Source organism: Notothenia coriiceps, unplaced genomic scaffold (assembly GCF_000735185.1).
Source record: "Notothenia coriiceps isolate Sejong01 unplaced genomic scaffold, NC01 NC01_scaffold00037244, whole genome shotgun sequence".
Classification (NCBI taxonomy): domain Eukaryota; kingdom Metazoa; phylum Chordata; class Actinopteri; order Perciformes; family Nototheniidae; genus Notothenia; species Notothenia coriiceps.
The window spans coordinates 501,696-518,793 of record NW_011369945.1 but is presented as its reverse complement, the minus strand read 5'-3'; the positions used below and the strand labels follow the sequence as shown (position 1 = coordinate 518,793).

Sequence of the window (17,098 nt, the reverse complement as noted above, 5' to 3'; positions counted from 1 at the left end):
GGCTCAAGCAGGAAGCTGCCGTGTTGAATGGCAACAGGTGCAACTCCTCACATTTCCATTGCTCTACTTCTTTTAAGTTTACACTTCCTTTATATCAATTGTTTGCTTGAAGCACAATCTATAAATGTCATCCTCAAGTCATCCAACTCATCCTCCCAAGGGTTCGGAGGAATTCCACGTCACTAGGTGCAGCTTTTAGACGTCATTACTTCCCATACTCACATCGAACACAATAGCCCAGATCCCTCTTGGGTATGAGCTATATGGGGAACATCAGAATTAGAATAGTTATATAAGGGTATGCTTCCATGTTTGAAAACCATCTACATGATCCTGTGAGTGCTTCAGAAGCTTTTGTGGAAGTTAGTGCATTTAAAACTGTAAGATAAGCGTTGGATTGTGGCGATGATGTACCAGAACAAGATGTCCTAGCAGGATTTGATTCATTGTTCCCACTGCATGCTGCACACCTCATCTGATCACACAATTGACTTGAGGGTGGATTCAGGCTCATGGGCTGTTGAAATGCAGCGTCAGACTAATGCTACGATACTTCAGGGTTGATTGCTAGAGTCTTCTGTAGAGCTGAATTATTAGATAGAGATTTCCGATTTAAAGAATATATCATCAAAGCTGGAGGGTCTGAAGGTTTTTATCGCACCAACCAGAGACGAGATGATTGTATTGCACTACATTAGATTTCGATTGCAATGAAAAACTGTTTATGTCACTTATAGTTGCTTTGTTTCTTCTTTCTAACCTCATCAAGCAATTGTCCCATCTTTAAAGGTCACCTATTGTGCAAAATCCACTTTTTCATGTCTTGTATACATAAACATGTGTCCCCTCTGTGTAAAGAGATTCGGAAAGTTTCAGGAATAAAAGATTCGCTCACTTTTTTTCCTGATCCATTTATATAAAAACCTGTCCGAAAATATGATCATCAGATTTTGGCCACTTTATGATGTCAAAACGATTTTTTGGTTTGTGTAACCATTAGCCAATCACCAACCAAGGTAACCCCCCCACACACACACACATACACACACACCTTATCACCTGAATCTCCTCCTAGATCACCATTAGGCGCGTTCACACCAGAGTACTTTCCCCCGTACTTCCCGTTTTAGTTCCGTAGTTACCCCTTATTTTGCGTTCAACACGAAAAGAGCACTTAAGTGCCGGGAACTTTTAATTTTTCAGTGCCTGCAAGAGAGGTGGTAACCCAAAAAAGTACCCAATGTCTATTCGGCTAGGNCAGACACACACGTCACACACACATACGTAAGCTGTGCCCATGTGCTGTCAGCGAATTTGCGGGCCAGGAATTCGCGGGCACAGCCAGCTGTGCGGCTGGCTGACAGCACATGGGCACAGCTTACGTATGTGTGTGTGACGTGTGTGTCTGTCTGTGTGTGTGTGAGTGTGTGTGTGTGTGTTTCGCGGGTTGCTAAATGTTTTGTGTGTTTATGTTGACAAGGAGGTTTAATAATTGTGTGCTACACACAACGTGCAGTCGATTTCATTTTCATCGTCGTTTGTAGTAGAGTTAGCAGGGTATTTTTATTTTAACTCTCGTCCCAAATTCGTCCCAAAATTATTTTTTATCCTCCCTGACACTATTTTTATCGGCCCCGGGACGACGGGACGTCCTTAAGCTCGAGCCCTGCATTTACCTTATGTCCCACCATATAAAAAGTACATTGCTTGCCACACTTACTGTGTAGTGAAGAGAAAATGCAATGTACATTCAAACTCAAAGACAAATCTTATACTTAATTATGAGCAGGATCTTAAAGCCAGAAATGGTTTTGTTCCTCTCCTCCCGCAAAGGTTAGTCTACACAAAAACTGCAAGTGATATTTCTAACTTTGGTCTACTTATTGTTCTCTGCGGTTGTAAAATTGGTTATTTTTCCCTGTATTGTTTACACAAAATGATTGTTGACATACCAGTCTAGTGCACTGTATGCTTTTCTGAACATGCACATTTTAGGTACACTGTTTCAGCTTTATCTCAAATACTGCACATCAAACTCCAGAACTACACCGTATATATTAGTGTTGTTTTTAGAATATTAGTAATGCATTATCTTCACAATTTTAAGTAAATAGTCAGAAACATTTTCAGTTTCCAAAACAAACTAACTTGTTAGGATTTGCAATGCAGGCTGTGTACAGAGAGGGGATTTTGAAGCTGACAACACATCTTAATGCAGAATCTTAGACAAACAAAGTTGGCAAGTTATTATTCCCTTTCAGTGGTGGTGATAAGGCACATGTGTGTTTTCCCATGCTTATCAATAATTCTGATGCATGTGTACACATTCCCTAACTGACGTTTATTTGCCCGACCCATGACATAACTTAACCTTGACCTAAGTCTGTTCTCACTCGTGGTCCTAATGCCATATGTCTTCTTTAAAGGTCCCCTATTATACTGTTTTTCATTACTTTATTATAGGTCTCAGATATATACAACACATGTCTCTGAAGTGTTTGGCTCCAAATACCATACAGATAATTGTAGCATCTAGGGGTGTAACGGTTCACAAACATTTTGGTTCGGTACGTACCTCGGTTTTTAGGTCACGGTTCGGTACGTTTTCGGTACAGCAGAAAAAATACCTTGGTTGGAGATTGGCTAATGGTTACACAGGCCAATAAATCGTTATGACATCATAAAGTGGCCAAAATCTAATCAGCTCATTTTCAGACGGGTTTTTATATAAATGGATCAGGACAAAAAGAGAGAGAATCTTTTTTCCTTTCATAATCTTTTTACACAGAGGGGACAAAGTGGATTTTGCATAATAGGTGACCTTTAACATATACAACACATACATGTCAATATCGCAGTACGTTTTAGATGTCTCTCAGTTTGTCTTAGTCAAGAGTCCATGCACATACTGCAGCTACATTTTTCATATCTATGTGATCCATTTTTATTGTCTTTAATTCTCACGCAAGCTGACAGTCAATATGAAGAAAAGTAAATATACTTGGCGGTTCCTCCCTACATGTATTTCTAAAGCCTGGTGGGTTGAATTTGAGTTTGTGTATTTGTAAAGATACACCTTCCATTCAGTGTGAGGAGGCCTGTGGCATCCACCTGTCTTTTGAGCCCCTCTCTTCTGCAACTCCTGCTACAGTGGAAGGTTCCTATGGGCTCGTGAGCACAGGCTGAGAGCAGGACTGATGCTAAAATAAGTTAACACAAAAACCCAATGAGGTCCTAGAGCGAGCTGTGAGCACAGACTGAACAGATTTCATATAAACACACTGGGCAAGAGCGCAGCCAGGCAGCAGTGCGGCTTGGCAACACACGGCCACAAGTAATGAAGTGTTCTGGAAAAGGGCCGTGTTTGGAAATGGGGTGATAAGCAGCCGTAAAATATATATACGTCGTTTTCATTGCCACAGCCGCTCCAGTACATTAACGTGGCCCTGCTTTGCGAGCATTGCATAAGACTGCTCGAGTCAAACCATAAGCTATGCATTGTCACTGGCTACATTTCCCTGCCTCCAGGCTCCCCTCTGTCTCCTCCTCCTCATCATCCTCCTTGTTTTCTTCCTCGCATCCCTCATTCCCTTATCCCTCCTTCCCGTCATGCTTCAGCAGGCCACCTTAGGGGGGTAGGCGCTCCCCTTTGCCTGGTGACAGTTTGCAGGGATATGTGGGCAACCCTCTTTCTCAGCTGGAGGAAAGAGGAGATGAGGGAGCCATGTTACGGATAAGGGCTTCCACAGAGAGGAACTCTGCTAGTGTCATTTGTTCGAGGAAAATAAGACGATTAGCTTTTTCAAGATTTCACCTTAATGTTCTTTTCTTATTCATTATCCCAATAACTGAGAAGAGAAGGATATGTTAAAGGATAGATACCCAGGGGAAGGGGTGAACTCATTTAGGACAGTTACTTTACATTTGTGAGTACATATTGGCATAATGACAAATTACAGAATTGTGGAATCGTTTTGCCCCGATTGTGTTGAAGCGCTACTCGTTTAGGTTTTTCTTAATCATCAACTTCAACAACGATTCCGATTCCCCCTGCCCCCGCCTCGACGTAAGCGTGACGTATGCGGTGCTTTTGCTCTAGCCGATAAAAATATTGGTGCTTGAAACGAACCGGATTCCGGAGCTAAGTGGCTGCTCCGCTGCGGTGTGAACAGGAAAACCCGGTGCTTTTCAAGCTCCAGCTCCGAACCGGCCCTGAAACACCGTTGGTGTGAATGAGGTATGAGGGATATTTGTTTAAAAAGAACACAATGGTGCTCTAGGAGGAGATCCAGGTGATAAGGTGGGGGGATGTTACCTTGGTTGGTTATTGGCCAAAAAAAATCGTTATGACATCATAAAGTGGCCAGAATCGGATCAGCTCATTTTAAGACAGGTTTTTATATAAATGGATCAGGACAAAAAGTGAGGGGGTCTTTCATCCTGACAATTTCAGAATCTCTTTACACAGATGTTTTTGTATAAAAGATATGAAAAAGTAGATTTTGCATAATAGGTGAGCTTTAAGTAATTTTTTGCTGGTTACAAACTGTGTCAAAGCCCTGACAGAATTGATACACATAAGAGTTCAAACCTCCGTCCTTGTTGAAGACATTAATGCTGGATACATTCAGAGCTGACCTCCGAATATGATTTATTCACAGGACATGATGTCCAAGTCTTTTCAGTGCTGTACTGTTTGTGCATTTTGAAGTTACACTGGCACAGTAGTCTTGCAGTCTTTATCAGAGCTCAGAACGACATGCACAAACAACTCGAGGCACAGTTTTTACACAATGCCTGGCTCGCTCAAGAGGCTCAGCTTGAAAAAGCTTTCTTGCTTTTGAAAGAAGGTAGTTTGCAAAACTACTCTGTGCTTGTTATCACAGCTATAATTGAAGCTTTCCCTAGCAAAAATGGTTGGGATGTTGGACTCCTTTTCAATTTTGATTGTCAGAAAGGTGAATACTTAACTACTTTAGTGCCACCTGTACACATTACCTTTGCCTGAAATGCCGTTCAGTTTAAAGCTGCCACAAAATGCTGTCTCAGAAATCACCATACAGTTGACACACTCAACAAAAATGAAACAATAAAAGTGTTATCGCATTATATTGTAGCCCTGGCATTGTATCTAAAGCTTTCACTGCTGTTGAATTCTTCCTTCTGACCTGACGTAATCCTCCTTTAACAATGACCACTAGTCAACAATGGCAGCCTTTCAGCAGCTAGTAAAGGGGGTGGAGAAGTTGGCTCATGCACTTTATTACTGTCCATGTAAACTTGCTGCAAGTTGTGCTTTTAATTTAATTCAACTTTGACTCCTAAACTGCTGAGCACTCAGTCTAAAACTTGTTTCACTTTTAGAAAACAACTTGGTCTTTGTTCCTCATCTGTCATTTATTAGCCAGCCAGTTCAATGAAGGCATTTCTCTGAAGTCTGACTGGCTTTGCCTGCAGTAGAGTAATTCATCGACTGGTTGAAACTGACTGATCGGATCGCTTCATCAGGGTGGGCTGAGCAGGATGTGGTTGTGAGTTCTTGTGTGTGGCCGAGAGAATGATTAAGCTCATGTAATTAAGCTCCATGGTCCTCAGGAGAGCATTTGGAACCAATTCTGCCACTTCTTTTTGGCTGTGTTGTGCATTCGAGCCCAGTTTTCCCTGCAACATCAGACATACTTCTGTGTCTCTTGAGGTTTATTTCCAGCCACAAACAAAATACAGTTCCAAGAAGACATTGGCTTCTAATAATAGAAACATGATTGCTGTTCTGTATCAGTAAGACTTACCAGTACTCTTAAAAGCTTCAGCTCGAGACATTTCATCTCTGCGAGGGCCTGTACTTCCGCTAAGAACATTGGCAAAACATTTAAAGAGAGGGAGCGTAGAGACTGGCTGCAACACAGAGAATCTACGTTTTGGAACTCTTAAACTCATTACTTCATCGTGATGTACACTGTGAGCAGTATAGTGTAAAATGTAGATTGATTGTTTGTATGTCGTTTTGGAGTCTAACAGTACGTCCACACGGTTCCGTTGCGTGCTTCAACGGAGACGCTTCCCATTCACTTTGAATGGGGTGATGTCAAACTTTGCTGAACTGCATTGCGTCGCTTTGCCTCCGTTGCTCGCTTCGACAGTTGAGAAAAGTTCAACTTTTCAAGCGTCGACGGAAGCGCCAGCCAATCAAATTATATGCCAGTCCAAGCATTAGCCAATCAAACCGCATGCTTGTGTGTCCGGGGCTGGAGATGAATGTGATTGGTTGTTGGTCGTGCGCCAGACACGCTCACCGGCAAGCTTCAACGCGATGGAACCTTGTGGAAGTACCATAAGGGAGTGACTGGCCTGAGGATGTGAACACAGAATCAAGCTTTACATTTCAACAGCTTTTTATTTAGTTTTTTTCCTGCTGTTAATATTTGCTATCAAAATCCTGTGTGTCTTTATCAGCTGGCCGTAAACTGCTCACTACTCAGACAAACAACCTGTGATGAGGGGTTGCAAGTGCATATAGTGTGGGGCTTTTTTTTACATGCAAGTGTAAAGCAGTTAGCTTTAGGAGCACCGACAATGTGACTCTCCAAGTGCCTCTAATGTTTGCTTCATTTTATGCAGCAGCAGTAAGTGCAAAAGGGCTTGCTGAAGTGCAGTAGAGGTCAATGGGTTTGTTGATTAATAGATATCCTTTCCAGCAGTCACATGACTGCTCTCACTGCCCTGAAACAGCTCTGCCAATCACAGTAATGCCAATGGAGACAAATAGTAATAATACAAAAAAGATTGTGAAACCTATATGATCAATTAAGGCTATTTGTGCTGCTTTTTTAAAGTTGGAAATGGGACACACACGCACAATGTTACATGTAATTCCCTATCGGTCATTACCTTGTTCATTTATTAATACCTAAAACATACGGCCAACCGTTTTCATAGACTATTTCATTGGATGAAAAAGTTATATATCTCAAAACTTTTAAAAATAGATGCAAGTAATGTAAGTCATAATTGTGTAGACTTTTAGTAGGAAATTCTAGATCTGCATTTTTTTATATTGTAAGCCTGGTCCAACATATTTAGCTAATTTAACTTGCTGTTCTCTTCTGCTCTTCAGGAAGTGTGGATCTCGTTTTCTCCACTCAAACTACTCTCCAGCTGTTCACTCCTGCCTTCTTCAGAGATGAGCGTCAAGTCTGCCATAAACAAGGCGGTCTTCATACCCCACGATGAGAAGATGCTTGTTGCTGCGCAGGTGAAGAGGAGGACCAAGAAGAAGATCCCCTTCCTGGCCACAGGTGGTCAGGGAGACTACATGACCTTCATCTGCATCTCAGGTCAGAGGACAAACCTTTGCTTTGTTTCTGTTGAAAGGGCTTTACAGTGTTTGTGTACTATGAGTGGGTTTTGTTGCTGCATCCCAAGTTCACATTTCAGCATGTCTCCTTTAATATCCCACTAATGTTCCCACTGATGAGCATGTTTTCCTTTCCCCTGCCAATCGAATGACACGCTAAATCAGTTTACTGCTGGGCTTTAGGTCAATCCCTTTTAAATCAATTAGATTTACACTGAAAGTGAATAATTGTTTCACCAGAATTTGAGGTTTTAATTATTTAGTTTTTCTACCTTTTCGAACATTAGCTGAGATACTGCTTGTTAATTGAATTAGCCATGCATATTATTCATGAAGAGAATAGCTAGAGCGTATTAATTTCACTGCCAGAAGAAGTGCTTATGCAGATCAATGGCATTTCTTAATCCTGCCACTTAAATGCATATTAAACTCTGCCTTGGCAGCAGCAGATTTCATCCCTACTAGTTCAAACTTGCTAAAGGAGGAAAGAAAGGAAATGAAAGTATGTGTACAGCTGGAAGGCCGGTGCGCACCCGATGTTGATTCAAGGTTGCCTTCTGGTAGTTACTCAACACTGATCTTCTGTGTTTACAATCTCAAACGCAAACAAAGGTCTATTAAGTGCAAGTCACAATTAACCACAGGTTTTTGAAAGAAGAACGTCTTTTTCAGAGAGGTTTATGATGAGTCATTTCCCCTTTGATGTGGAAAGGAGGGCGGTTTGATATCCTCTTGTTGTTATGTCAGTGTCATCACGTCCCCTTCACCTTTGGGCCCAGTTTGAGCTCTGCTGCTCCAAAATCTATTCAAGTTACTGGTTATCCCAACGGTTTAGCTGCATGGCGTAATTAAAATGCATAGATTATCTGATCTTGTAGCTTCCTTGATTAAAAGAAAATTGGTTACAACAAAATACATAGCAGTACATCGATAGATTAGAGAGTGGACTGCAGTTTGTTTGAATCCCACAAGTGGCTTGACTGATTGTTTTTGTCTATTTGTAATTGATGAATTCCCAGAGACCCTTTATTTTTTTCAGAACCCATCAACTGTCCAGAAATCCAATTTCATTTGAATTGGCATGTTGTAGAAAAAAGCAGTAACTTCTTCTATAAACATCAGCAACTGCTTTAAATGTTTCCCTTCGTAAATTATTTCATGGTTTAATCAATTATCACTGTTTTTGGAAATGTTGACCGCCTGTTGACAATAAATCCCAATATCCCTCGTATAATTATTGATTGTGTGTGTGTCAGTGTAACGTGGCTGAGGGAAATCAGAATGACTGAGGCAGTGTCAACCTTAAATCCTCTGGGAGGCATCAAATGGTAGCCAATCTAAACTGCCCTAAAGCTGCTATCAGTGGAGGATATACCCCAAATCTCTGCTTCTTCTGGTTGGAGCAAGATATGTTTTCTAAATGCAGTGATGCCAAGGATGGGGAAACCTAAGGTTGTACTGTGGGATGTTGCATTCTTACTTATGTTTGCATATAACCCAGCTGAACAGGTGTGTTTTCTGTTAAGCATTTGGGGGATTTGAGTGGGAGGTCAGTTTTTTACATACAGTAGGATTGAGAAAACAAACCTATTAATTCACAGCCATCTTTGCTTATTATGAGCACAGGCATCAGGCTATTTAATTTGTCTGCTGAAGAGTATTTTTTTTATCCAATATTGGTCATTTTAAAGAAGAACATTCGGTATCCTAAGAATAACAATATGATGTATGTGTTAATGGATGTCTCATAATGTTCTAAAACAAATCAAGAAAATAGTTTTTTTTCGCAAATGTTTAATTTTTCCATCTCGGACGTGCTGTGTATTTACTTGGAATAATACCCCCATGCCTCTGCTCCGTATTGATTATTTTGTTTCACTTACAAAACACCCTAATACGCTGTCATACAACTAGCATCACGACAATCGCCAAGGTTAATGTCTGACATTAGTTAGCCTATTAAAAGTTTGTTTCTGTCTGCTCTTCCCCAACAGTCTCCTGACTGAGCTGCTGTTTTGTGTCACATGTGGGAGCACTGCAGTAAAGGCCATGTGGTTGACTTAGTCATGTGGCATATCTTTAAACCAGCCAAGCATTGTTTTGAGTTGTGTGTGTGAAAGTGTGTTTTTGTATTCTAGCCTGAGTGTTAAAGCATTCTGCACTGGTGTGTGTGACTCTTGAGTGTTCAGCCTGTGTGTAAACTATGTGAGAGCGCTGTGAAGGGTGGGGGAAGGGGGCCGCTGACAGTCTCATGGCTACAGTAGCAGATAGTTGAGGGTTGAGGGACCATGTAGTTGCAGCGTTATGTAATCATGTGGTTTGTCACGCCTAGAGGAAGCCTTCAGCAAGAGGAACTGTACTTTAGAGAGACCTCGGGCACTCTCAAGCAGGGTGCAAGGATGAACACTACAACTCCATAGGCTGTGATTCTGTCATACTTTGTATATATGAAAAACAAAATGTTCCACTATGACTAATACCGCAAATACATACAGCATACTTGCATTTGTTTCTTATCTGTTTAGAATAAACCCCCTCTCAGAGCCATTTAATGGATGTTATGCAATTGGCCTAAGAAGTCTGCAGTGTCCTTTCAGTGTATTAGTCTTTGAATTGGCTGAACACATGGCTTTTTGTCTAAGGTAGAGCGCCACATCTATCAGTTGAACAACAAGACCTGGACAGCTGCTACTTGAGGAGCAGTGCTTTTTGTTTCAGAAGAACATGTGGCTCCAGGAAAACAAGACTTGTTTGGCTTCAGGGTTACATCTTGGAATTCAGTTGTATGTCAGCAAAGTGGGACCATCATATTCTGAAATTGCCTGCAGCAATGAACTCATTTTCCATTAGAAGAGTCTTTTTTATCTGATAGTCTGCCATCAGTAGTTGACAAAAGGCTGCTGTGCCTACATGTTTTAAATGCATGATTATATTTTATATTCAAACCTTTTTTGTACAAACTGTGCATGTCGTCCACTTTGCTTTGCAGTTTGCTATCACAGTCTTGTGGGTTCTATTCTAAGTCTGGATCTCAGTCTCCTTCAGAGTGAAATGTGGTGTGGTTTTTGGGGAGAACACAACGCGGCCAAGGTCCGTTGATACATCATAGTCAAACACTTAAATCATGATGAGTCATTGACTCATTGAGGATGTTTTATTTCCTAGCTCTTATTTCTGGCTGTAATTATCAAATGTTGTGTTTTTAGATGTTTAAGTTCTGTGTAACTAAATGTGATACAACACTAAACTCTGCTGCCTGGCTCTGGCTTTACCTCACCTCTGTGACAAGTAGCTGCTTCTAGTGTTGTAATGAATCTTATATGATGTCTTTGATCTTATACACATACACATTCACAGAGAGTGGCTCAAATACACAAAGAAACTCCTGTTATAACTTCCACAACAACATCAGGGGTCCTGGGAGTAGTGTCCTGGAGAAAAGCCAAAAGCTGGACCTTGTTGGTTAGTGAGCTTTCTCTTTGATCACTGGGCTTCATGCGGTGCCTTTATGGCTGGATCTCAGCGCTGAAAAACTGGACCGCCCACAGAATGTTTGGCAGCAGAGATGTGAGGCCAGTGGAGCAAGATAAGACACTGAACGTTCACTGGAGCAGACTTTTAGCTGCATGCTTTTCATTCCTTTTGTTGTTGTTGTGGTACACACATTTTCTTCCTTTCTCATACCATATGCACCTCTTGCCCTTTTTACATAGATGTGTATTTGTAACTGCATCAGGGGAGGTCTAGTTTCTGTTCAAAGCGGCTCACTAAAATAAGAATAGCAAGTCCATCTCAAGCTCAGCTTAAGTGAGCCTGGGCCGTTGGGCTGTTGTTGCTTACTTTAGGTTTAACCGCCATCACTTTTGTGTTCAGGTTTCAAGCAAGTCACTGGAGTTTGACTCAGGTCTTTAAGAGCTGTAGCTTTTTTCACTGACAAATACACTGTTCCAAGCTATCACATTTATTCTACTGCCCTCTCTCATTGCTGCTATTGGGTCATTGATCATTAGGTCTATACATCTGTCCTGATCAATAAACACCCCTACTACAGGTTGGAAGGTTTAGTGAAGTAAATATAGAGCCTTAGGTTGGTTTCTAAATCAATAGGCGCTTTCACACCGGAGTACTTTTCCCAGTGTAGTTCCGATAGTTCTTGAAATGTTGCGTTCACACAAAAAAAATCCGTAACTAGAACTTAGTTCATGAGAACCTTTTCACCCCCTTTTTAGTCCCTTCTAGAGAGCAGGTACTTTCATGGGAGAAAAAGGCTCCCATTTCTGATTGGCTGGCTGATTGCAAACCACGCCCGTAAAACTCGGAAAGGTTTTGTGAAGCCGCCATTGTATTTGCTGGCATTAGCATTATTAGCATTAGCCCAGCGCACCAACGGAGAGAGACTAACTTATGGCAACACAAAAGAAAACATGGGAGCGGTGGAGATGAGGAGGTGTCTGCGTTCTGGCGATTTACTCGGAAGGCTTCAGTAGAAGCTGCTGGGAGTGCCAGGAGCTTCTACTGAAGCCAGTCCCTAACTCTGGGGACTTCCGGCCGGGGACTTGGGGTGGCAGTATACGCCGTGAAGTTGTTTGCGGCCTGCCAGTAAACCCAAAGCAGAAGAAGAAGAAGTGACGTCAGCATTTGCCTAATCCTCCCTCAGGGACTTATTCCGGTGTGAATGCGATCTGCTCTTTAGTTCATCAGAACTAAAGAGTTCTGATGACCTAAGTACTGGGAACTAAGTACGGCAAAGTACTTGGTGTGAAAGCGCCTATATTAACCAAGCAATCCCCTCACTTCATGTAAGCAAATGTTCTAGTGCCTTAGTGTTATTATATTCACACTATTATCCAATTTTTTTGTTGTGGTTTAGAATGTATTTTATTCATAAGCTTGAAAACATGATCCGAACAGTATCCCAGATTTCTTATCATTGCTGTTCAGCTTAGAACTTCCAGATAGCATGTATGAGTTTCTGACTTGAGGATATGATGTTTGAAACGCATATCTGGGATATAAGCCATGACCAGGGTAGTTGTGCGCATGTAAACAGTCATTGATGCTTTATGTTAATGTGTTCTCTGTGGGAAGCATGTGGGCATCCATGTTTTATGTGTGTATTCATGCGCAGTGGGTTTATGCAGGCATGTTATTTTGTGGGTTGGTTCACATGTTAATTTTGTGTGTAGGCTGGGTCTTACAGTATGTTGATCACATGCTGAGAAGCTCATGCTGTTGACTCGGTTAGTGTGCATCTCTGTTGGTGTGGTTTGGTGCCGTGTTTGTTATCTTAGTTTTGTTTGTTTTGAGGTTTAAGCTTCTTTGTACAGGGATTGTTCAATTTGAATAGCTTAAAGTCAATGATATATAACTGTTAACGTTATGTCACTCCTGTCTATCTTCAACCTATGTCTTTATTGGTGGGATAAAGATTGTATTCTGTCATTTTCATTATCACAGCCCTGTGTCGATGTTTTCCCCTAGGCCCTGTAGTATATTTATTCCACAGTTACCACACAAGTTTGTAAAATGCACTTTCCATTTAGCTCCATTCATCATCAGCGGCCTTGCGGCTATTGATCCCATAGAGAGATGAATGGGCCAGCAGATTGTGTTACTCATGGTAGACGAGGCTGCATAGAAAGTCAGATCACTTATGACCTTGGTTACAGAGTCCTAGAACACATAACTCTGACTTTTTGTGATCACATAAATACATATTAGGCTCTCTGTGTGCTTGACAAGGTTAGCCCATCCTTAAATCCAGATGGAAACAGAAAGAGAGACCATGGATACATATTTATAAGGATCTGGGACGTTTTAACACCGCACGATAACACTAAATGTGTGTAGAGATTTACAGAAGGTATGAAGTTCAAGGTCAAAGAAAAACATAAATTTTTCTCAGGTATAATCCCCTCAAAATGAAGGGTAATCTCCACAATGTTCATCTTTTTACCTAAACCGTGGAATAGCTGTAGCTCTTGTCAGTTCTTCAGTTGACCACAATGGGAAAATGATTAATACAAAAAATATCTTTGACCTACTACTCACACATTTAAACACCGGCATTGAAGCAAATACCAACAAAGTGACTTGAAATTCATTTTTTTTAAATGAAAAAAAAGTTACGTTAAGGTGAACTCATTTCTGTGTTGATTAAACAAACTCGATCAACTCCTCCTGGCAAAACTGAAATATTGAGCGAGGTTCTTTTCAGTTTGGTCTCACTTTCACTTTATATCTAACTGATCAAACTTTTTCAAACATCTCCGGGAGTCTGGCCCAATGTTTGTTGACAAGGTTGGGTCGGGTGTGGGGGTGGTCTTTGTTCTCTTGTGAAGAAAGATGCTTTCTGTGGGTTTCTCACAGGGACAGTGCACAGCAGTGACTGATGCTGGCCTCTTAATATACACTCAAACAGTCCTTATTACAGTATGTGTATGTGTATGTGTGTGTGTGTTTGCATCAGTGTGTACTTTGCCATCACTCCAAGACCTCTTTGCATCAGTGGGCTCTGGCAGTCTGTGTCTACACTAATTAGGTTCTTGCAGTAGCACTACTATTTGTTTTAAAAACATGAACTGTCTTCAGCCCTAACTCTCACACCAGCCTCCCCCTCAACCTCTTGCCTCTAATCACCCCTAGGCCAAGATGAGNATGTTAACATTATCTTTTGTCAAATTTTACACACGGCATCCGATATTGCAAAGTATTATCCTTTTCACGTACGAGGGAGAGGGATCTATTGCACCTCTGTCCGTTCCCTGAGAGATTCTCACCATGTCTCCCGCTGTTAACAGCTGTAAGCGGTGTTTAGGGTTTTGCTCTGGAAGTATTTTCCTGTACGTACGATGTGAGGTGGTCTAAGGTACAGAGGCGTGTCGTATTGTCATACGCATGATATTCTGTATACAAACTGTGAAGTCTCCCACTGAGACAAATGAACAATTTGTGATATCTGGGCATATATAAATAAACCATTTGATTGAATTTGATTGGATGAGTGACTTGTACGAATGAGTTTAAAAAAATATAATGGCTTGTAACGTCCTCATCAACGGAGCGAACAACGGTTTCAGCTGGATTCGTTTTAAAATGTACTCACCCAAATAGTGTAACGACATGAAACGAAAGTAAGACCTATTTAATTTTTATATTTAAATATAAACCGGGCGATTATGGAGATGTCTTCTTTATATTACATTTAAAATAGAATGAAGTGAAAGATATTTCTAAACCCTGTTTGATTTTCATATTGTTGGGATTCATTATAAAGCTAATTTATTTATTTAACTGCTTTTGTTATACAAATCTTACTGCAACAATTTTGTTTTGATAGGGAGCAAGGAGCAGACTGCGCAATTTATCCAGATGCGCGGGGAGAATGAAGCCCTCTTCACGGGGGCCTGTTGCGACCTCGGGAAAATAATTTAAACATATTATATAACACCAAAATAAGTACAGCTAGATCTGACTCCATATTGAACAGTTTTGAAAACAGTTTTGAAAACAGTTTTGAAAACAGTTTGAAAACAGTTTGAAAATATTTCGCCTAGTGTCAGAAATTATTACCGGCACTTGTGACTGCAGCTGGTTGCTAGGTGACGGGGGCGGCAAAATGTAGGGGTAACTGCCGGTGACGTACAAGGACATGCTCCGTAGACTGTCTCATTTCGCAGTCCGCGGAGGACACAAGCTGGGTCCTCCGCGGACTGCGAGGCTGGGTCCTCAGGAGGACCCAGCCTCTGAATTGGGACACAGCTCATGTGTGATCTGCATTGAGGGAATGACATCACAAAAGACTTCTGAAGAAAAGGCGGCAAAGAAAACCAAGTGTCAGTATCTTCTCTTACCTATATTTCATTTTTTTTTATCGTCAGATTAAGATTGACAAGCACAACATTTCAACTCTGTTATATGAATTAATAATAGTAAATAATTGTTTATTAAAAAATAAACAATAGTTTTGCTAAATATTAACATTTTGTAATGTTCTTAACTTCCATGTGGTGCCATATCTTCGCTAAACAAGGTCTCATGGCTGCTTTTTGTCAACAACTTCAACCCGTCATATATTTTCAAGGAAATTCCAAGTAATTATTTGGATTTTTTTGCCTGAGGTGGGAAAATGTGTTTACTCAAAGGTTTAAGTAGTCCACTACCAGATGTTATGATCAAATATGCAATATTTTTGGTTTTATTTTTCAAAAATGTAAAGACCCAAAAGGCACCCGATTCAGAGAATCACCCAGATGCACTTTGAACATAAAGAGAGCTTAAAGAGGATCGTGAGCATTGATGAGAGCAGCGCTACGTCACTGTCTGGTAAAATGACGGTCCCGCCCCCTTTTCTGGTAAAAAAGAAACAAAGAATCGACGTCAAGCGATATTTTGATCATGCCCTAAATGCTGCTGTGTCTTGTTTTGCATGTCAACCACAATAAAAAGCTGCAAATGTAGGATTTTCTTTACTTTTACTTAGAGAAAAAAACGGTTAAAGAAGAGATTTTTGTCTCCAGGCCGTCCACAGAGAATCATAAACAATCAGACCCAGTCAGTCAGCTTATGAGGTTAACATTAATCTTTAAAGTGGTGACTGTAAATGCTGCATTCAAACATAAAACAAGTAGTCTCCATGTTAAATATGAACAGAAATCTTAGTCTTATTGTATCTCATGCATAACAACATTATTTTTAGATGTAATATGTTGATTTATGTGATAACACTGTACATAAACATAGTGGCCCATATTTATCTTTTCTCATCCTTGAGGGACTTCTTTTCTCACAAGTTGAAGCTTTCCATCACGTCTCCTTATCTTCCAAATAGTTCCCTTCTGACTCTTACACTTTCACAACGTTATCAATTTGCTTGTTTTTTGTATCAGAAAACAAAGCGGGTGAGTCTGACAAGGACAAAGAAGTGTGTGTGTGTGTGTGTGTGTGTGTGTGTGTGTGTGTGTGTGTGTGTGTGTGTGTGTGTGTGTGTGTGTGTGTGTGTGTATTATTAATATACAATAAATCATCGTTGAGTCTGCCTGTCTGGTGGAAACAATGACGTAGTCTTTGGAAAGGCAATGAGATGTTTTACTGAACGAGTTTGGAGGTCAGACGGTGCTAATCTAGGCGATTCTTGTGAGGCACTTAAAAGATGTTCAAAATAAGTAATAGAAAGATTGAAAAGATAGAAGAAACCACAGACTTTCCCCTCACCATCCACAGCTTCATACATGATGGCTGAAATCAGACCCCACAGAAATCAGCTGAACGTACTGAAGTATTATCTAAGCAGTACCCAATATCAACTATCAATGTTTAACGAATTGATGAGTTTACATTGACTGCTTTCACATTTTTGAATGTTGTAATCATCCCTGGTCAACGGGCGAAACATGTCCACTGAATCAGGGTTAAAGATACTAAATAAAAACACCAGAAACTGGAATAAACAACTATTTGGATAATCAATTAACTGCTCTTTTAATTACCACACATTCACTGGTTCCTACTTTCTCCTTCAACGTTCCTGTCTTTTGCATCAATAACTAAAAATGTTTTGACTGGACACAATCAATCTGAAGATATCACCTCAACCATTTTCTACAATATGATTAGCTAATTGACTTGAAGAGAGGAAGATGATGGAGAGAGGTGAGAGGATGATGAAGAGAGGTAAAGAGGTGGTTTAAACTTTCACAATTCGATCAACAGATGACATTTGGACAGATAAGCCCCGTCTGCAAG

The 17,098-nt window shown here is 40.7% G+C and overlaps 2 protein-coding genes across 2 annotated transcripts in view; both read left to right on the top strand.

Moving 5' to 3' along the window:
- Positions 1 to 17,098, top strand: part of LOC104965166 (gamma-aminobutyric acid receptor subunit beta-1-like) — a 417,189-nt gene that overhangs the window by 319,653 nt on the left and 80,438 nt on the right. The gene's annotated exons all lie outside the window — the stretch shown is intronic.
- The window catches only part of herc1 (HECT and RLD domain containing E3 ubiquitin protein ligase family member 1), a 99,737-nt gene that overhangs the window by 13,201 nt on the left and 69,438 nt on the right, over positions 1 to 17,098 (top strand). Inside the window, exons 2-5 of the mRNA XM_010794105.1 lie at positions 7,115 to 7,334; positions 8,881 to 8,903; positions 10,227 to 10,239; positions 15,051 to 15,054. Of these exons, the coding sequence (XP_010792407.1) occupies positions 7,115 to 7,334; positions 8,881 to 8,903; positions 10,227 to 10,239; positions 15,051 to 15,054 (260 nt within the window). The remainder of the gene's footprint in view (positions 1 to 7,114; positions 7,335 to 8,880; positions 8,904 to 10,226; positions 10,240 to 15,050; positions 15,055 to 17,098) is intronic.